At 54.8% G+C, this 19,153-nt stretch overlaps 2 protein-coding genes across 3 annotated transcripts; both read right to left on the bottom strand.

Annotated features, from left to right (window-relative positions):
* Positions 1-4,370: 4,370 nt before the first annotated feature.
* SUCNR1 (succinate receptor 1) lies at positions 4,371-9,575 on the bottom strand. 2 transcript variants are annotated; one of them, XM_056499056.1, is made up of 2 exons: positions 9,478-9,575; positions 4,371-5,987 (listed from the first exon to the last, which is right to left on the bottom strand). In XM_056499056.1, the coding sequence occupies exons 1-2, from the start codon at positions 9,550-9,552 to the stop codon at positions 5,031-5,033; spliced, it is 1,032 nt and encodes a 343-aa protein (XP_056355031.1). In that variant the 5' UTR covers positions 9,553-9,575; the 3' UTR covers positions 4,371-5,030. The 2 variants fall into 2 exon arrangements, with proteins under 2 accessions (XP_056355031.1, XP_056355030.1); XM_056499055.1 differs by lacking the exon at positions 9,478-9,575 and adding an exon at positions 7,295-8,951.
* A 905-nt stretch (positions 9,576-10,480) lies between these two features.
* AADAC (arylacetamide deacetylase) lies at positions 10,481-18,782 on the bottom strand. Its single transcript, XM_056499011.1, has 5 exons — positions 18,538-18,782; positions 14,906-15,128; positions 14,618-14,687; positions 14,120-14,291; positions 10,481-12,955 (listed from the first exon to the last, which is right to left on the bottom strand). Exons 1-5 carry the CDS (start codon positions 18,673-18,675, stop codon positions 12,347-12,349), a joined length of 1,212 nt encoding a protein of 403 aa, XP_056354986.1. The 5' UTR covers positions 18,676-18,782; the 3' UTR covers positions 10,481-12,346.
* Between the last annotated feature and the right edge of the window lie 371 nt (positions 18,783-19,153).

Here is a 19,153-nt window from a genome sequence, read left to right as displayed (position 1 = left end):
GTGCTCAGTGTCCCCGTGCTCAGTGTCCCTGTGCTCAGTGTCCCTGTGCTCAGTGTCCCCATGGCTCAGTGTCCCCGTGGCTCAGTGTCCCCGTGCTTAGTGTCCCCATGGCTCAGTGTCCCCATGGCTCAGTGTCCCTGTGCTCAGTGTCCCTGTGCTCAGTGTCCCCATGGCTCAGTGTCCCCATGGCTGTGTCCCCGTGCTCAGTGTCCCCGTGCTCAGTGTCCCCATGGCTCAGTGTCCCCATGGCTCAGTGTCCCTGTGCTCAGTGTCCCCATGGCTCAGTGTCCCTGTGCTCAGTGTCCCTGTGCTCAGTGTCCCCATAGCTCAGTGTCCCTGTGCTCAGTGTCCCTGTGCTCAGTGTCCCCATAGCTCAGTGTCCCTGTGCTCAGTGTCCCCGTGCTCAGTGTCCCCATGGCTCAGTGTCCCCGTGGCTCAGTGTCCCTGTGCTCAGTGTCCCTGTGCTCAGTGTCCCTGTGCTCAGTGTCCCCATGGCTCAGTGTCCCCATGGCTCAGTGTCCCTGTGCTCAGTGTCCCTGTGCTCAGTGTCCCCATGGCTCAGTGTCCCCATGGCTCAGTGTCCCTGTGCTCAGTGTCCCTGTGCTCAGTGTCCCCATGGCTCAGTGTCCCCGTGCTCAGTGTCCCCGTGCTCAGTGTCCCCATGGCTCAGTGTCCCCATGGTTCAGTGTCCCTGTGCTCAGTGTCCCTGTGCTCAGTGTCCCCATGGCTCAGTGTCCCTGTGCTCAGTGTCCCCGTGCTCAGTGTCCCCATGGCTCAGTGTCCCCATGGCTCAGTGTCTGTGCTCAGTGTCCCCGTGGCTCAGTGTCCCCGTGGCTCAGTGTCCCCATGGCTCAGTGTCCCTGAGCCCACGCTGCTGCCTTGGCTCACAGCTGCTCCTTGTTCTCCCCTTCACAGGGGATGTTTCTGTGCAGTTTCTCTTGTAACCAGCTCTCAGGATGAGTTCTTGCACGTTGCCTCTCAGTTTCTGTCCCTGCAGGAGCCAGGGGCCCTGCTCCCCCTGCCACACTCCAGCAGCTCCTGCCTTAGCACAGAGCATCCCCGTGCTGAGCACTCTGAGCACACATTTCTGCTGCCACATAAACCAAACTGGGTCACTTTCTTTGTCTCCTGATTCCATCTGCCTGTCCCAGCCCAGCCCAGCACCACAGAGCACACACAGGCTGCTCCCCAGCTCTCTCAGCCAGCTTCCCCAACAAGTGCCACATGCAGCAGTTCTTTTTCCTGCTGTGACTTAATCAGATATAAGAGAGACCTTTGAGAGCTGTCACCTCTTTCTTACCTGTTCAGCTTCCTTCCTTGTGCAGGCAGGGATCAGCACCAGGGCTCCTTTTCAACCCTCTGGGCCCCACATCCTGCCTGCTGGAGCTCCAGGGGCAGGTGGGACCCATCTCCTGCTCTGGCTGGGCAGGGCTGCCCCTCACCTGGGCAGTGGGCACTGCCCAGCCCCTGCCCAGCGCTGCATCCCTGCCCTGCTGGGCAGCAGCTCCTCAGGATTCCCCCCTGGCTGTGCCAGGCTCAGTCCCCCCTTTCCCCTCAGAAAGAAGGAACTGAGCCAGCAGCAACTGGGCTGTGCCTGGCCCTGAGCAGCATTCACCAAACAGAGCAGTCTCTGGGAAGGAAAAACAATTCCTCAGACCAAGCCCTGGAGCACAGGATTTATTCCAAAAGGCAGCAGGCAAGCTGCTGGATTGCTCCATTTATCAAATAATTTAATTATTTCATCTGGGTGGTTATTTGTGAGACCTTCCATCCTGTGACTCTTGTGTGGCTGTGTCAGGAAGTGAGGCAAGAGTGCAAGAATGAGCACAGCAGCAGCTAAATGTTCCACTTCACTGATGTGGGTCACAGTCTCCATGAGACATGAACTGAAAGGAAGATGAGCCTGGCACACCTTGCCCAGCCAGCAGCCCCCTGCAGTGCTCTGCCCCAGCTGTGCTCAGGCTGGCCCTGGTGCAGGTGAAGCTGTGAGAGTTTCCATGGCTGCTCTGCACACCTGGGACCTCTGGGGCTGCTGGGGTGGCCACACCTCGCTGGCTGGACAGGCTGCCCGGAGGGGAAACTTCCTCCTGGGCTCCAGGAAAACTATTTTCTGTTTAAGTATTTTTAGAAAGTGAAAGCCAAATTGAAACCAAGCAGAAGTCAGCTGAATTGGTATCTTCGCTGCTGTCAACATGAGCAGCCAAACTCTGAGTTGCCAATGTGGCAGTGCCAGGGTCAGGACAGGCTGCTGGAACCCACACAGGGGGTGTCAGCCCATCCCAGGGGGATGCATCCCTCACTCAGCACAGCCCTGAACCACAGCCCCTGTGTGGGCAGCCCTGCTCTCCAGAGACTTTTCCTATAAATCATTATTAGAGCAGTGCAGGGAGCAGGGACACCTGACCCCAGGGCAGCACTGCCTGGGCAAAAAGTGATGGGAACAAAGGCAAACCTGGGAAATCCCCTCTAAATGTCAGGGAAAACATGGCAGGACATTTTACACACTCCAAGCTGCAGAGGAGCTGAGTATGGTGGGGTTTGGAATGAGTAAGAAATAGATCTGTGTGTTTTCCCAAGGGTGTGGAGCTGCTTTGAGCTCCCTCCAAATGCAGGTCCCTGCCCTCACACCTGAGGATGCTGAAAGCCCCAAGCTTGGCCTGGCCCTGCCTGGGGCAGAGGCTGCAGGGCTGGGACAGACCCAGGGCAGCCCCCAGCCCCTGCCCTCACCCTGCCCAGGAACAGATATTTTTAGGTCACTTACCGCCACTAAAACATACTTGGACTGTTTTCAGGCTGACTCACAGCTGAATTCCTGTTCTGGAGGCATTTTCTGTCCACACCCAAAATAAGGGAAGACAAAACAAAATGAAACCAAAAAAACCCTGTCTGAATCAGAGCCAAAGGCCGTGTCCAGCCACTGCCTGCAGCCCAAGTGTGGCTCTGCCTGGGGGGAACCTGCACCCACAACCCATTGCCCATCACCTGCACCCACCTTAGCCCAGCTCAGGTGAAACAGGCAGCTTTATTAATTTAAATTCATCCATTTGTTCTGCTAAGGAGTAGAAGAATTAAGCAGAGAAGGACATCTATGTGAAGCTTGAACATAGTAATTTTTATTCTCTTTTTATCACACTGCAAGACCAGCTGCATCACAGTATAATGGTCAGGAGTTTCACTCGTTACTTTAGGGAAATGGAAGTTGTGGAGGCTTTAGAGATTTTCACTAAACCAAAGGTGCAGAGCAGGGCTGCCTCAGCAGGGGGAAGGAGCAGAGCCCAGCAGGTCCTTGAGTCCCTCTGAGGTGCCTGGGCTGTGTCTGGAGCAGAGGAGAGCTGCTGTGACCAGGGCAGGCCCAGGTGAGCAGGCAGTGCTGGGGCTCAGGCAGCCCCTGTGATGAAAGCAGGTGACAGAACTGGGAGCTCTGTGCAGACTGGGAGCCCAGGACTCAGGCACTGGTGCTGCCTTGGCACCTCCCTGCTGATGGATCTGTGGATCTATGGCACCAGGAGCACACACCTGAGGCTGGGGATTTCCTGTAAATGCCATGGCAGTGTGTACTCAGGCAGCAACCCTCAGTGACCCAGCAGAGACCCTGCTCACCTCAGTGGGCACAGCAAAACAAATAATTGAGCACATTAATCCATTAAAACTGTCCCTACATGTTGTTTACAGAGAGAAATCAGCTCCTGGCCATCCACAGGTGGGCATGGGGCGGCAGCTGCTGTGCAGACTCCTCTCTGGAGAGGGCAGTGGCACCCACAGCGCTCAGGACATGGGCAGGACAGTGGAGAGGGAGCCAGGCAGGAGCAGGGCACTGACAGCTGGGTGTGCTGGGCTGGCAGTGCCCCCTCTGCCAGCAAATCCAGCCTCAAGGAGGAAATCACAACTGAGCTTCTGCATGGCTGGTTCTGTGCTAAAAACCCAAAGCCAGGAAGTTGCTGCCACGTTTCTGTGAAGAGCAGAGGGTCAGCTCCCTGGCAGGCACAAAGTGCTGTGCTGTGTGGGGCTGGGAGCCAGAGCCTGCTGTGATAACTGTGACAGGGCTGTGCCAACCATGGCACATGGACCAAGGCAGCTGCTGAGCTTTCATGGACACTCCAGAGACAAGCAAGTCAAGTAAAAGAACACAGAGGAGAGTTTTCCTGGTTTTTTAAGCAGTTAATTGTCCAGGGGCTGGTGCTACCAGCACGGTGAAGCACATTGCAGGTGATGACACATCAGAGACAGAGCCCAGGAGGAGCTGGGTGAGTCCTGGGGCAGGGCTGCCCATCCCCTGCCCCCTGCCCATCCCCTGCCCATCCCCTGCCCACCCCCTGCCCCCTGCCCACCCTCTGCCCCCTGCCCACCCTCCCTCAGCAGCCCTGGGCCAGCCCCAGCTCCATGAGCTCATTGCTCCATTGATCTTGTTTGAAGTCAGGTCAGTCCATGGCAGAGTAACTTGTGCTGCTGATCGATCCTGCAGGGATCAGGCAGGCACTGGCTCCTCATTAGCTCCTGGTTCATTAGCAGAACTGCTAATGAAGTTTGAACTCCGAGGTCTAAATTCTGCTTCAGGCTATAGATCCCAGGGCACTTACAGACAGTCCTATTGAGGATAGGTGACTCCATCCCTGGGAAGTGCCTGTGTGAGTGTGCCTGCCTGTCCTGGTGACGTGTGAGGCACATTCTGTCCCATCCCAGGCCCACGTTGTGACTCACAAAGCAGCAGTCTGAGAGCAGAGTGTTTTCCCTCCAAGAGCTGACTTGATGGCCTTTTGATTGCAGTATTAATGGCCATGGGGTATCCCAGGCCAGAGCAGGGCCCTGCTGGGAGCCAGCAGAGCCTCCCTCCTGGTGTGCTGGAGGCAGCTCAGCAGAAGTCTCAAAAACTCTCAAGAAGTACATTAAGGTAAGAGGTGCATTTAGAGGAACACAACAAGCTGATACCTATTCTACTGTATAAATACAGTTATCTAAAAAACAATGGCACATTGCTGAATGCTCTCCCTAGAGAGTTTCCTCCCAGACCTCTCCCCCCGCAGGGGCCCTGGTTACTCCTTCACTTCCCTTCTCGTCAGCCTGCCCCACAGCTGCCTTGCTTTGGCCATCAGCATCTCTCTGAAGTGGTCACCCATCAGGAAATAGAAGACAGGGTTGATGGCACTGTTGAGGAAGGCAAAGGGCCTGGTGATGATGTAGATGGTGGTGATGGTGGCCTGCGTGCTCGCAGGGACGCTCAGGGCCGGGATGCGCGCGGCGATGCGGACGTTGCGCATGACGTGGTACGGGGTGAAGAGCAGCGAGAAGATCCCCATGGTGAGGATCACCAGGCTGAGGGGCTTCTCCAGCGTCAGGGCAGAGCTGAGCTGCTCCCTCCTGCTCTTCAGGAAACGAACCATCTTCACGTAGAAGCAGCACATGGTGAGGAGGGGGATGAGGAAGCCGAAGACTGTCAGGAAGGAGCTGTAGATCAGGTTTGTCACCGGCTCCCCAGAGCTCGCGTAATCCAGACACTTGTAATCATTGGAGGCTGACAGAGGCTCCAGGAAATGCAGCAGGGGCAGCAGCTCCAGGATCACCCCAACCCATATGGCAATGGACACCAGGAGAGCTGTTTTCCTCTTCTGCAGGGGGTGGTCCCTGAAGGGGTGTTTGATCAGCATGTACCGGTCAACGCTGATGGCCGTGAGGAAGAGGATGCTGCTGTACAGGTTGGCATGCAGCAGGAATCTGTTACTGTGGCACAGGCTGCCCTCGTTTGTCCACTGATCTTGGGAGTAGCTGTTCACCAGTATTGGCAGAGTGCACAGAAATAACAAATCTGATATGGACAAATTGAACAGGTAGATGTTGCCGCTTTTCCATTTTTTCAGGCAGAAAATATAACCAAACACCACAATGGTGTTTCCAATGGCACCTACAATGAACTCAAGGCTGTACATGGTGGAGAGATAATACTTTTCTAGCACCCTGTTGGTCAGAAAGCAGTCACTGCTCTCGTTCACAGCCTGGAAAATCAAAAGGAAAAAAATGAGCACCAAACCCAAGTAAAAGATCATTGTGCAGTTATTGTCATATCATTGCTGTAATCAGTGAATGCAGCCTGCAATTTCCTCCCAGCCTACAGGGTAAGTAGATATATGACCTCAAGCAATGTCTCTCAGACATAGGATTGGTACTTGCAGACACTGCCCAGAGTTACAGAGCAAGATGGAAACTCTCCTGAGCAAAGACCCGTGTGAGGAGCCCCAAGTGGGAGCATCACCTGAATGAAGGGGTCAGTCACAGCCAGTGGCCAAACCCAGGGCAGGGCCAGGGGCCAGGAAAGCGAAACCAGCCCGTGGGTGCCCTGTCAGCACCTCGTGGAGTCATCTGCCCGTTACCCAACGCTGTCCCGTGGGTCCTCCCTCATCACATCAGAGCTTTGCTGACGAGGCTGCTCAGGGATGGCAGCGCTGCTCAGAACTCGCTAGGGAGCCAGGAGATGTTTGTTAAATTAACCCAGCCCTTAATGGAGCACTTTGTGTGCTGTGCTGGTAACTGGGGAGCAGAATTGCACAGAGAATGGAGCACATCTCCTGTGCCTTCTGCCAGAGCTTTCTTCAAAGCTGCATCACTCATGAGCTTGCTTCCTTTCTAAAGGCTGGCTGCAAAAACGCTTTCAGCTACAGACAAGGAAACAGAGCAGGATCTCAGTGATCCAAGTGTTTACTCCTCTCCCTTCTCAGCTCAGCCACCTGCCCCTGCAGCAGGACAGCTTTTGGTGAGAGCCTTGGATAAAGTGTCAGCAAACAACCAGAAAGCTGGGAAAACCAGATGCCAGAAACTGGGATATAGATCAAAACTGAACTCAAGCTAAGGTTAAGCATTTCCAAAGGTGTTTTGGGGTCAAGAACTTGTTCACAGGTCTCTGTCCTCAAAGCACTGTGTTTCATTTTGAAGGGACATCGTGAGGCAGAAAAACTTCTAAAGTTATTTCCATCAAGTCTCTACACTTACTCTGTGCCCCCAGGAGACACGAGTGCTATGGAGGGAGCTCACTCTGCTCAGAGCCCACCTGCTGCACCTGCCGAGCCCTGTCTGCTCAGCTCTGAGGAGAAGCTCAGCACCTTAGTGAGATCCGAAATCTAGAAAGCACATCACGGCCATTAGCACCTGAAAAAGCAGCAATAATTCAGAGTTCGGCACGGACAGATGCATTAATTTAGCAGCGAGGAAGAGGCTGACGGACGGCTCTGAAGGTAAGAAGGTGAAGCAGTGAGAGCCCCTCAGAGGGGCGGCAGAGGAGCAGGAGGCTGGAGCCCGGAGCCCTTACCATGGCCGGCAGTGGAGCTGCAGGTGCGGACAGAGCCGGGGATCCCGGGGCAGCCGCGTGTGCGCAGGATTCAATCATTAATGAGGCCGGGGAAGGCGGGATCTGCGGGCTGGGCTGCCCAGATCACACAGCACTTCCCCTTCACACAACCCACCGGGAAACAGCGGGAGATGCACACAGCATTTCACAGAACACACCGGGAAACAGCGCGGAGATGCACACAGCATTTCACAGAACCCATCGGGAAACAGCCCGGAGATGCACACAGCATTTCACAGAACCCATCGGGAAACAGCGGGAGATGCACACAGCACTTTCCCTTCACAGAACCCATCGGGAAACAGGCGGGAGATGCACACAGCACTTTCCCTTCACAGAAACAGCCCGGAGATGCACACAGCATTTCACAGAACCCATCGGGAAACAGCCCGGAGATGCACACAGCACTGCACAGAACCCACCGGGAAACAGGCAGGAGATGCACACAGCACTTTCCCTTCACAGAACCCACCGGGAAACAGCCCGGAGATGCACACAGCATTTCACAGAACACACCGGGAAACAGCGGGAGATGCACACAGCATTTCACAGAACCCATCGGGAAACAGCGGGAGATGCACACAGCATTTCACAGAACCCATCGGGAAACAGCGGGAGATGCACACAGCACTTTCCCTTCACAGAAACAGCCCGGAGATGCACACAGCATTTCGGAAACAGGCGGCACCGCTGCTCCCAGCCCCGACAGAGCCGGGAGGGAGGGCAGAGCCGTGGCAAGAGGAGCGCTTGGGTCTCACTCAGCAGCACGTCCAGAGCTCGCTGCTTTACTCGGCATTGCCGTTTAAATTATTGGCAAAGAGAGAAATACCACGGATGCTGCTAATGCAGATGGGCAAAGCCCACAGTGACTAATTCCACCCCCTCTGCCATGGGCAGGGACACTTCCACTGGAGCACTGCCTCCACCCCACTCAACCTGGCCTTGAACGTCCTCAGCTACGAGGCACCCCAGCTTCCCTGCCTTCCCCTCCCCTTTATTGTGATGTACTTCACTGTTAGCAAATATTAACCCTATTAATATATATAAAAAGCTATTGTAGCTTTTCTCTGTGGACAAGGCCAATAAATCAGCTCATATTTAGGCATTACAGAAGCTGATTTAAAATTTCCCCCATGGCTAATAACCAACACTGGCTTCTCATTTACCAGCTTTTAAACATCTTGTTCATTCAAGCAACTGCTGCTGCACTGAAGGATAAAATAGGGCTGAACAAATGGAGCATTTCTTCCTTCCTGCTGCAGTAACTTCTCAGAAAACTGGTGAGGGAGCAAGTACTGCTCCTTAATGTCATTTCAGCAGGCTTAGATTGGTCCCTGCTTTACAGCTCTGTGACTATTGCATCAGTTGACTGTGCCTTGGTTTCTAGCCCTTGGTTATTTTGAGGCTGTCCCAGTCACACATGCTGGCACCTGTAATTCCTATCCATGAGACACCCCTGAGCTGGGCTCTCACAGCAGGCTCTGTGGTTCCTGGACTTGGAGCCTGGCACTCCATGCCTGCTGCCCTGGGCTGTGCCTGGCAGTCCTGGCACTGCAGGCTGGAGTCCTGCTGGCCCCTGCTGGGCAAGTTCCACCCTGGGAGGAGCCAGAGGGAATCCCCAGAGCTCGGTGGGGTCACAGTGCTGGGGGCTCCCTGAGCCCCTCATGGGAACAAGGACCTGGCTGAGCACACCAGGAACAGCTCAACCAACACTGCAAACAACACCACAAACACAAAAGCACTGCCACGTTCTGGGGTTGGGGGGGATTTTTTGGTTTTTTAACCAGTGTAGTACTTCAACAAAAATTTAAGGAGGCTTAAGAAATGAGTAATGGGGAAGCCCAGATTGGTGGATAGCTCCAGGGTGATTTGTTTCCTCCTTGAGTCACCTGCAAGCATGAACCCCATTCTCTGCATCCACCAGCACTGCACCCTGTGGTAGGAGAGTCAGGGTGGCATTGGAGGGTTGGATCTGCACCCAGAGTGGCTCCAAATGGGAGCCCCCATGGTGAGGCTGAGCTTTGCCCTTGACTATCAACCACCAAATCCCTCCTCCCTTCAGGGCAAGACTTCTGGAGATGTACCAAAGCCTTCCCTTGTGGTGGTTTGTCTTGTTTTCTGGTGTGGATAAATGAGTTGCTTACTGCAGCTCCAGCCTCTCCTGCCAGCAGCATCAACAGTGCAGCTTTCAGTGTCTCATTTTGTGCCTCACCAGGCATTTCCAATCCCAAAAGTCTATTTTAGGAACCTAAACAAAAACATACAGCCCAATCAATCATGAGTCCATATTTAGGTGCTGGTGCTTAAAAGCCATTTACCTCTGGTTCCAAGAGAGTTCTATATATATATAAACACACAGGGGAAAGTTGGCAATTTTTGGACTGGTATTGTTTTTTAGAACATAAATTTTTCTTCTGCCTTACAGGCAGGCATTCAGTGTCCCTGACATGACGGAGGAAACACAATTTGTGCAGCATGGATGGGAGGATGGCCCAGGTTTGCTGCAGCTGGGCTGGCACAGGTAGCCCCAGCACCCCTGAAGGGAGCAAAGCCAGCTGAGCCCAGCTCTGCAGCCCAGTGCTGCTCTACCAGCAGCACCCCCGTGCTGCAGGGCAGAACCACCAGAACCAGACTGGACACAGCAGGACAACCTGCTGAGGGATGAGATGTGAGCATGCCCCCTCCAAACCAAATACACAACCATCCCACCCTCCCTAAGCAGTCCCTTAGGCAAGGCTGTCTACCTGGAAACACCAGCTTGCCTCATCCATTTGCATTTACAGCCCAGAAATGCCCATCCCAGGGAGCATTCTTGTGGACATGACCCTAAAACTGCATAGAAAATCAGACCAAAGGCATTACTGAGCAAAACCCCAAAGCCCAACTTCCTCAGGAGCACTAGGAACACTGTTAATGAATTCCAAATGTGGGAGGAATAAAAGTGCAGAGGAGCTGCCTTGCAGCAGGCAGAGCCCAGGCTGTGGGTGGGCACAGTGCTGCAGGGACACCCGAGCAGTGACTCCCAAACGCTCTGGGACTGAGCACAGGAGCATCCAGAGGGGGTGCAGAGGTGCAGAGAGAGACCTGCTCAGCCACACTGCCTCTGCCTCCCCAGGAACAGGGCACCTGGGACACAAAACACATTGCTCTGGAATCAAAGCAACTTTAATGCTTACATGCAGCTTAATAAAGATGGAAAGCAGCAATCATCCTGTACACATTCCATCTGAACAGGCCACACACACTTGGGAAAAATAACCCAGAATTATTGAAGATTCAGTACCTTTTATGCAAAAGAAAAGCAGGATACATGAAGTAATTCCCCAGTGTTTGATTTGCTTAAACCAACAGCCAACCCCTGCATTCATAGTTCAGTCAAAAGTTTGAGGGTTTATATTTAACACACAGAACATTTACACAGAGGTTATTTGTTCCACACAGCTGAACTATGTTTCTTTTTGAAGCCTATAAAGCTACTAAGCAAATTCTACTTTTAAGAAATCATATGTAAAATCTGATAAACATTTTAAGGACAATTAGAACACCCAGTACATGACTTAACAGATAAGTAGAGCACAGACCATGCAGCATGTTATCATAAGGCTGGGACCTTCACAGCTTCCTTTTCCCAGTGAGTATCCAGCACTGCTTGTTTCACTATTTCCTGCTAGTTCAAGGAATTAAAGAAAGGAAGTAGGGGTAAGATACATGCGTTAGAGCCCCCAGGACAACACAACAAAAAACCCCAAACTAACAAAACTCCCAAAACAAAGCCCAAATTTTGCACAAGTTTTCAGCCGGCCCACTGGGCTTCCAGGGCAGGAGCAGTGACCCAGCCCAGCCTGCCATGGCAGGTCCTGCAGCCTCCTGGTGCTTCTGCTCACCCCATCACCCCAGCAGGGCCCTGCTGCCACATCCCAGAGCCAAAGGGACAGGAAAAAGCAGCCACAGAGCACGTCCTGTGTGCCACAGCCACCTGGCCCTGGGCACACACCCCGCTCTGGAGATGCTGTGATGGGAAGAAAGAAGCAGAAGCAAAGACATCAAACCCTGGAGGCTGCAGGGCCAGAAGAGGAGCCCCAGGGCAGCGCTGGGTTTGAGGTTTGGGTGACAGAACTGGAGGAACAGTGGGTTGGGGTCAGACTGATTTCCTGCCAGAGAAGATGGGAAAGGCTCCAGCCCCAAGGCTGCGGAATTTCAGGGGAGATGGCAAACACTGCAGAGCTCCCACAGGTGTGAGGGGTGGCAGTCACAGCCAGAGCTCCACAGCCCAGCACAGCCAGCACTGAGGGGTGAGCAGAGCTCCGCAGAGCTGCACAGCCCAGCACAGCCGGCAGTGAGGGGTGAGCAGGGCCCAGCAGAGCTGCACAGCCCAGCACAGCCAGCAGTGAGGGGTGAGCAGAGCCCAGCAGAGCTGCACAGCCCAGCACAGCCGGCAGTGAGGGGTGAGCAGAGCCCAGCAGAGCTGCACAGCCCAGCACAGCCGGCAGTGAGGGGTGAGCAGAGCCCAGCAGAGCTGCACAGCCCAGCACAGCCGGCAGTGAGGGGTGAGCAGGGCCCAGCAGAGCTGCACAGCCCAGCACAGCCAGCAGTGAGGGGTGAGCAGAGCCCAGCAGAGCTGCACAGCCCAGCACAGCCGGCAGTGAGGGGTGAGCAGAGCCCAGCAGAGCTGCACAGCCCAGCACAGCCGGCAGTGAGGGGTGAGCAGAGCCCAGCAGAGCTGCACAGCCCAGCACAGCCAGCAGTGAGGGGTGAGCAGAGCCCAGCAGAGCTGCACAGCCCTGGCAGACATGAGGGCCGAGCAGAGCCCAGCAGAGCTCCATGGCCCAGCACAGCCAGCAGTGAGGGGTGAGCAGGGCCCAGCAGAGCTCCATGGCCCAGCACAGCCGGCAGTGAGGGGTGAGCAGAGCTCCATGGTCCAGCACAGCCGGCAGTGAGGGGTGAGCAGAGCCCAGCAGAGCTCCATGGCCCAGCACAGCCGGCAGTGAGGGCCGAGCAGAGCCCCCGCTGCCCTCACAGGTTCTCCCTCAGCCAGCCCACGCAGGTGTTGAGCAGGCGGTGGCCCAGGGCCAGGTCCAGCGGCCAGGCCAGGAAGGTGAAGGCGCCGTGGAACCCGTCCTTGGCGTGGTGGTGTGTGACAGGGACGCCGGCGGCGCGGAGCCGGCTCACGTACATGGCGCCGTCGTCGCGCAGCACGTCGTGCTCGCAGGTCAGCACGAAGGCGGCGGGCAGGCGGCGCAGCCGGGCCTCGCTGGCCAGCAGCGGCGACGCCCGCGGGTCCAGCAGGCCGGGGTAGCGCCGGGCCAGCTCCTCGCCGCCCCAGGCCGGGCGGCCGGGCCTGTGCTCCCCCCACATGGCCTGCGGCAGCCACAGGCTCCAGTTGACAAAGCGCCACAGCTCGCTGGCCGCGGCGGGGATGTGCCTGTTGGAGGCCATGGCCGCCCTGAGCGCCGGCTCCGAGCTGAAGTACTCGCTCCAGAAGCGCACCATGAGCGAGCGCGGCAGCACCGGCTTGTGCGCGTTGTCCCGGTACGACGGCAGGTCCAGGTCCAGCGCCTGCAGCGCAGGGTAGATCAGAACCTGGGCTTTGAGCTGCGTCTGCACCTCAGGGTCCTCCAACAGCTGCGGGGAAACAGAAACCAGCGCAAAGCATCAGGAAAGATCAGCAAAGGATCAGTGAAGGTGCCAATTCTCCCACACTGACAGATCATCCCAGGTAAAGAACTCAGACACGCATTTTGCAACATGACCAAAATAAGATTATCAATATATAAATGGTTTTGTTAATATTCTGTTATAACCTGAATTTTGAAACTCAGTTTCAAGAGAAATCCTGAATCTATAGCCACATCATCTAAAACAGCATGCTGTAATAAAAATTGTCAAACATCAAATGTAATTTCATCTTATTTCTTATATTGAAGGATAATGATTTTAGAGAAATACTCTCTTTAAAATTCTGGTGCTTTCTGAAGTATTGACAGAAGATTTTTTTATAGCTACAGAAAATTTCTATTCTTATGTCATGAAACTTTCAGTTTCTGGGTCTCCTTATCATTTCATGTAATTAAGAGCTTGTTCATCTGTTTGTTTTATAACCCTGAGATGTTACAACTCAAGCAATTGCAATTCCGTGCATTTTAGACACGTAACAAATAAAATGTGATGAATTGAACATTGCTACTTCTTATATGTCAACCCTTTCCCCTCTTCACTAATAAATTTTCCATTTTCTCCCTCACCTTCTGCCTTCAGCATCTGCAGCAAATTCGCCACCTTTCCCAGTATTTCATTATAGTCCAAACAACTTCTCGAGACAGCAACAACGCTGTGCTGACTTTATTAAATAAAGCTGAAGGAGAAGTGCAAAAGGCACTGAACTCTATGATCAGACACTGCAACATTTAGTGAGGGTTTTTTTGTTTTCCCTGCTATTTATGACCTTATTTATTTCCCTGCTATTTAGACCTTTATAAGCCACATAGTAAAAATTCTCTTTTCAAACATCATGCCTAAACCACTCAATGTGATCCTAATGTTAGAGGGATGTATGCCCCAGCTGGAGGGCACAGAGCCTGTTTTAGGGACAGAGGTGTGGATGGCACTAAAGCTCCTCCAGTGCCACTGAGTGCCCGGCACAGCCTCTCGCCTGGTCACAGAGCGCTGTGACATCCTGTGTGCACAGACACAGACACACAGCAGCGTGTGCTGTGAGCAGAGCCTGTTTTAGAGCTGGTGAAGGAACAAAAACCCTGATCCAGAGCTTGCAGACCGTTTCTACCTTACCTCCTGTGCCACGGCCGCAGCCAGGTTGCCCCCGGCGCTGTCCCCGGCCACGCAGACCCGAGCAGGGTCCACCCCATACTGGGCCAGGACCTTGCTCTGCAGGAAGAACTTGGTCACCGAGTACACATCTTCAAACTGCACGGGGAAGTGGTGTGGAGGGGCCAGCCTGTAGCTGGGGGGGCACGAGAAGCGTGTTAGTAGCTGCTGTTAGCAAACAGAAGGGCTTGCCTGCATCTCCCTGCTGGGGGAGCTTTATTTCTGTGCCCAGGGAAGTGGGAGCTGTCTGTCCCAGAGGATCTGCCTTATTACCCACCCATCTTCCTAAAGCCAAAACAGCCCCCATCCACAACTCTCCACTGTCACTCTGGCAGCCTCTGTCACAGATGTTTATAAGTCACCAGGAAAGCACACAACCAAATACATTGAAGAATCAGATTAATTGAAACAGATGAATTTACTCCAATCCCTCATGCCACCTTGAAGGAGAATATTTCTTACTTGGTTGACACCACGACAGCGTCTAGCTCGTTTGAAATGTGCCGTGCCACGATATCGTAGCCTTGCATGCCTGCAATGAGAGCCCAGGGCGTGTGAGAATGGACACACACACACAGAACTGCCTGCTCCGCCTGGCACCGGCGTCCAGCTGACTTCCCAAACCTCCCCTGTTTGAACTGGTGCCACACCAGTGCCCTGCCCCTCCCTGTGGCAGCTCCCACAAAACAAAAGGCAGCATGGACAGGTAGATCTTCCCCCAGACGCAGTGAGGGGTGCAGCAGAGCTCACCTGCGTCTCCCAGGCACCAGCCCCCTCCGTGGATGTAGACCATGGCCCTCCTGAGCCCGCCAGGGGCCCTCCTGGGCAGGTACAGGCGGACAGGGACGCCGCTGAACTCCGTCTCTGTCACGGTGACGTTTTCATCGGACGTGGGAGGGACGAGCTGGACATCTGTGAACAGCCTCAAGACCTTCATGTAGGGCATGAGCCCCAGCACTTCAGCTGCCTCGGACTGAAGCACAGCACAAGGGAAACTCTTTCAAGTGCAGCTGGATTCACTCTCAGATTGAATTCCCAAGGAGCCACTGATGCTCTGTACAAACGTGTGAAGTTGCTGTAGCAGCCAGCACAGCAGGCCAGAGTGCACCCATGTGCACTGGCACCAAACACTCTGTGACACAGCCCACACTGCCACCAGCTGCCCAGCAGGGCCAGCGCCAGCCCAGACCCAGAGCTGCTGCTTTGTGCCACACTCACACTTGTGCTCAGTGTTTGTATGGGTCAGCTCCACAGCCCAGAGCCCAGCTGAGTGACCCAGCAGCACCAGCACGGCCATGGGGCCACAGAGAGCCACCCACAGCCACCAGCAGCCACCAACAGCTCCTGGCCTGGGGACAACCCAGGGAACACACAGAGAGCCACCAACAGCTCCTGTCCTGGGGATAGCCAGAGAACACACAGAGAGCCACCAACAGCTCCTGGCCTGGGGACAGCCAGGGAACACACAGAGAGCCACCCACAGCCACCAACAGCTCCTGGCCTGGGGACAGCCAGAGAACACACAGAGAGCCACCCACAACTACCAACAGCCACCTACAGCTCCTGTCCTGGGGACAGCCAGAGAACACACAGAGAACCACCCACAGCCACCAACAGCTCCTGTCCTGGGGACAGCCCAGAGAACACACAGAGAGCCACCCACAGCCACCCACAGCTCCTGTCCTGGGGACAGCCAGGGAACACACAGAGAGCCACCCACAGCTCCTGTCCTGGGGATAGCCAGGGAACACACAGAGAGCCACCCACAGCCACCAACAGCCACCCACAGCTCCTGGCACCAGCCCCACAGCTCCTCCACCACCACCCCCAGCCATGGGACATGACCTCTTCCCAACCCAGCCTCATCACATCACAAGTGAAACAGAAATAAAGCCAAGTTCTTACACGTTATCTGAAGGTGGAAACGGATGAAATTTGGAGCAGGTTTGAGTTTTAAAAGACTGAAAATAGCCAAGCCAGGTGCAGAACCTGTTTGAAGTTTGGTTTGCAAGAGATGCTTTATTGTCACCAGGAGGAATGCTGAACACCCCCACTGTGACTGATACCTGCTGCCAGGTGTGACCTTGAGACTTCAGACTGTGACCGTGTGCAGTCATACTGTCTGACCCTGCTTGGTGTAGTTTTTTTCTTCAAATTGTATTCAAATCAACTGTTTAACCATCATGTGCATATAACCAGTAACCTGGTCTGGTGGAAGGTGTCCCTGACCTTGGCAGGAGGGTGGAATGAGATGAAATTTAAGATCTTTTCCAACCCAAACCAGTCTGGGATTCTGGGATTCCATGGTACAACCTTTTCCAGGAGCTGGAATAGCACACAGCTCAGCCCTTGCTGGCAGCCCTTGGCAGTGATTGTCACCACATTTCTGAGTCACCTCTCTCTGAAGGCTCAGAGTGGGTAATGCCAGGAGGAGCCCTGCCAATCCCAGTGCATTGGAATTGGGATGGAGATGAGTGGGCAGGCCCTGGCACACTGCAGAAGGAAACACAGGTCCTTGCCATCAGCTCCACGAAAACAAACAAACACACAGACACGTGCCAGAGCTGCCGTTTTAGCCACAACATTGACACAGTTTACATAAACATTTCTCAGTTGTTGCTTTTCCCCCAAGGATTAACATCTTGAGAAAACAAATATCTCAGTCAAAGTGAGTCCTGCTGTGACTCCAATGAGCTTGTGAAAGCCCCGTGGTGGGAGGAATTCCCTCAGCCCCAGCACTGAGGATTTCCAGTGCTCTCAGAGCTGTGTTTTCCACATCTGGACAATTTACATTGTGGAAAACCACTGGGCTGCTGCCTGTGGTTTCCAGGCCATTATCAATAAAAGGAAATGGTGCCCTCGTCTGAGAATCCCTCATTGTCCCAGTGGGAGATTTTTGGGTGTCTGGAGCACCAGGAAAGCCAGCCACTTTGGGGTGTGGGATCCTGGTGCTTTGGAAAGCATTTCCCCAGTCTCTTCCTCCCTCTGGCACAGAGGAGCACTACAGCAAGGACAGACCCCCAAAAGCTGTGGAGAGGGGGCAGCCTGGCTGTGCCTGCCCTGTAACTGGGTGGCCATTCAGGATATACTTAGGACAATTTACAGCCACCTAAATCTAATCTGCACTAGTGCAGCTCCAGGGAGGCTGTGTCCATGTCCCTCCCTTGGGGTTATGGCTCCACAGGGATGAGGACCCAGTTACAAAACACCCACAGCCCTGCTACTCCCAGGCAGGCAGGACAACAGCACCATGGACACAGCTGCATCTGCAGGGAAAGCACAGGATCCTGGCACACAGAGGACACTCCTGCTGCTGGCAGGGCCGTGCTGAGGTGACAGAGGTGACAGAGGTGACAGCCAGCCGGAGCAGGCTCCAGGCGTGCCTGGGCAAGGAGCTGCCAGTGCCCTCTCTCCTGCAGGGTTTAGGAGGGGAAGCAGCAAGGCAGCCCACCAGCACTGCAGAGTATTTCTTCCTTTCTCACCACTGAATCTTCCACCACCTCAACCCCCAAAATCGAAACAGGAGTCCCTGACATACATCCAAAAACTCCTCATCTTCCCTCCTCCTGCAGACTGGACAGCCCTGCACAGGAACCCCCTGCCTGCAAGGGCTGTCTCACACAGAGACATTTCGTGTGGTTTTCAGGCCTGTTCTGTCAGTGGATTTCCATGAAACCACAATAATCAGTAGAATGTGAGAGCTGCTCTACCTCCCCTCCCCTGACACCCAGTGCTGCAGAGGGAGCTGGGAGCACAGGGGCCAGGAGTGATTCAAGCAGCAGTTCTTTATCTGCACAGGGCTGGAGAGCGAGAGAAGCCTGTCTGTGCTTGTCCATCCAGGCACCTCCCACACTCCTTCCTCACGGCTGCAAGGTCATCACTTTTCTACATTTCTTTATATCATAGTCACAGTCAGTTCAGCGCTTCTTGCAGCTACTCCTGTCCTTCAGGGAGTGCAGCACCGTTCCTACACAGCACCTGCAGCAATGGCACACATAGAGCACTGGCACACACCTGCAGCAATGGCACACATAGAGCAATGGCACACACCTGCAGCAATGGCACACATAGAGCACTGGCACACACGTGAAGCACTGGCATACATACAGCACTGGCACACACCTGGAGCACTGGCACACACCTAGTAGTGCACACACCTGCAGCAATGACAGACATACAGCACTGGCACACACCTGCAGCAATGGCACACACCTGAAACACTGGCACACACCTGAAACACTGGTACACACCTGAAACACTGGCACACACCTGAAACACTGGCACACACCTGAAACACTGGCACACACCTGCACTGCCATGAGCCCCAGGGCCATGAGCACCCCCCTGCCCCGCAGCTCTGCCCTCCCTGCCCCCCTCCTCACCAGGTGCCCCAGGCTCCTCAAGGCAGACGAGGCGAGCATCACGGTCCAGGGCTGGGCTATGTCCTCGGGGATGGGGCTGTAGATGTAGTAGCCGAGCAGGGCTGTGAGCAGGCACAGGCACAGCAGCCTGGCCCCCATCGTTGCAGGCTGTGCTCTGCGCTGGTGGGAGCAGCTCTCGGCGCCTCCCAACAGCCACAAGCCAGCACAGGGCAAAGTTAATCCCCTGTTTTGCTTGGGTCCCGGCCAGGAGGTGATTTCTTGTCATATCACCCGGGACAGAGGTTACTCTGCTGTGCAGCTTCCAAAACAACAGGTTTCTCCAGCAGGGCGTGCGCAGCTGGGAGCAGCTCTGCCAGCCCTGCACCCAACCCCAAACTGAACCTCACTGCCAGCCCTGCACCCAACCCCACACTGAACCCCACAGCCAGCCCTGCACCCAACCCCACACCGAACCCCACTGCCAGCCCTGCACCCAGCCCCAAACTGAACCTCACTGCCAGCCCTGCACCCAACCCCACACCAAACCCCACAGCCAGCCCTGCACCCAACCCCACAGCCAGCCCTGCACCCAACCCCACACCGAACCCCACTGCCAGCCCTGCACCCAGCCCCAAAC

This window comes from Oenanthe melanoleuca, chromosome 9 (genome assembly GCF_029582105.1).
Source record: "Oenanthe melanoleuca isolate GR-GAL-2019-014 chromosome 9, OMel1.0, whole genome shotgun sequence".
NCBI lineage: Eukaryota > Metazoa > Chordata > Aves > Passeriformes > Muscicapidae > Oenanthe > Oenanthe melanoleuca.
Note: the sequence above shows the minus strand (reverse complement) of the source record. Positions and strands in the feature narration are given on the sequence as shown.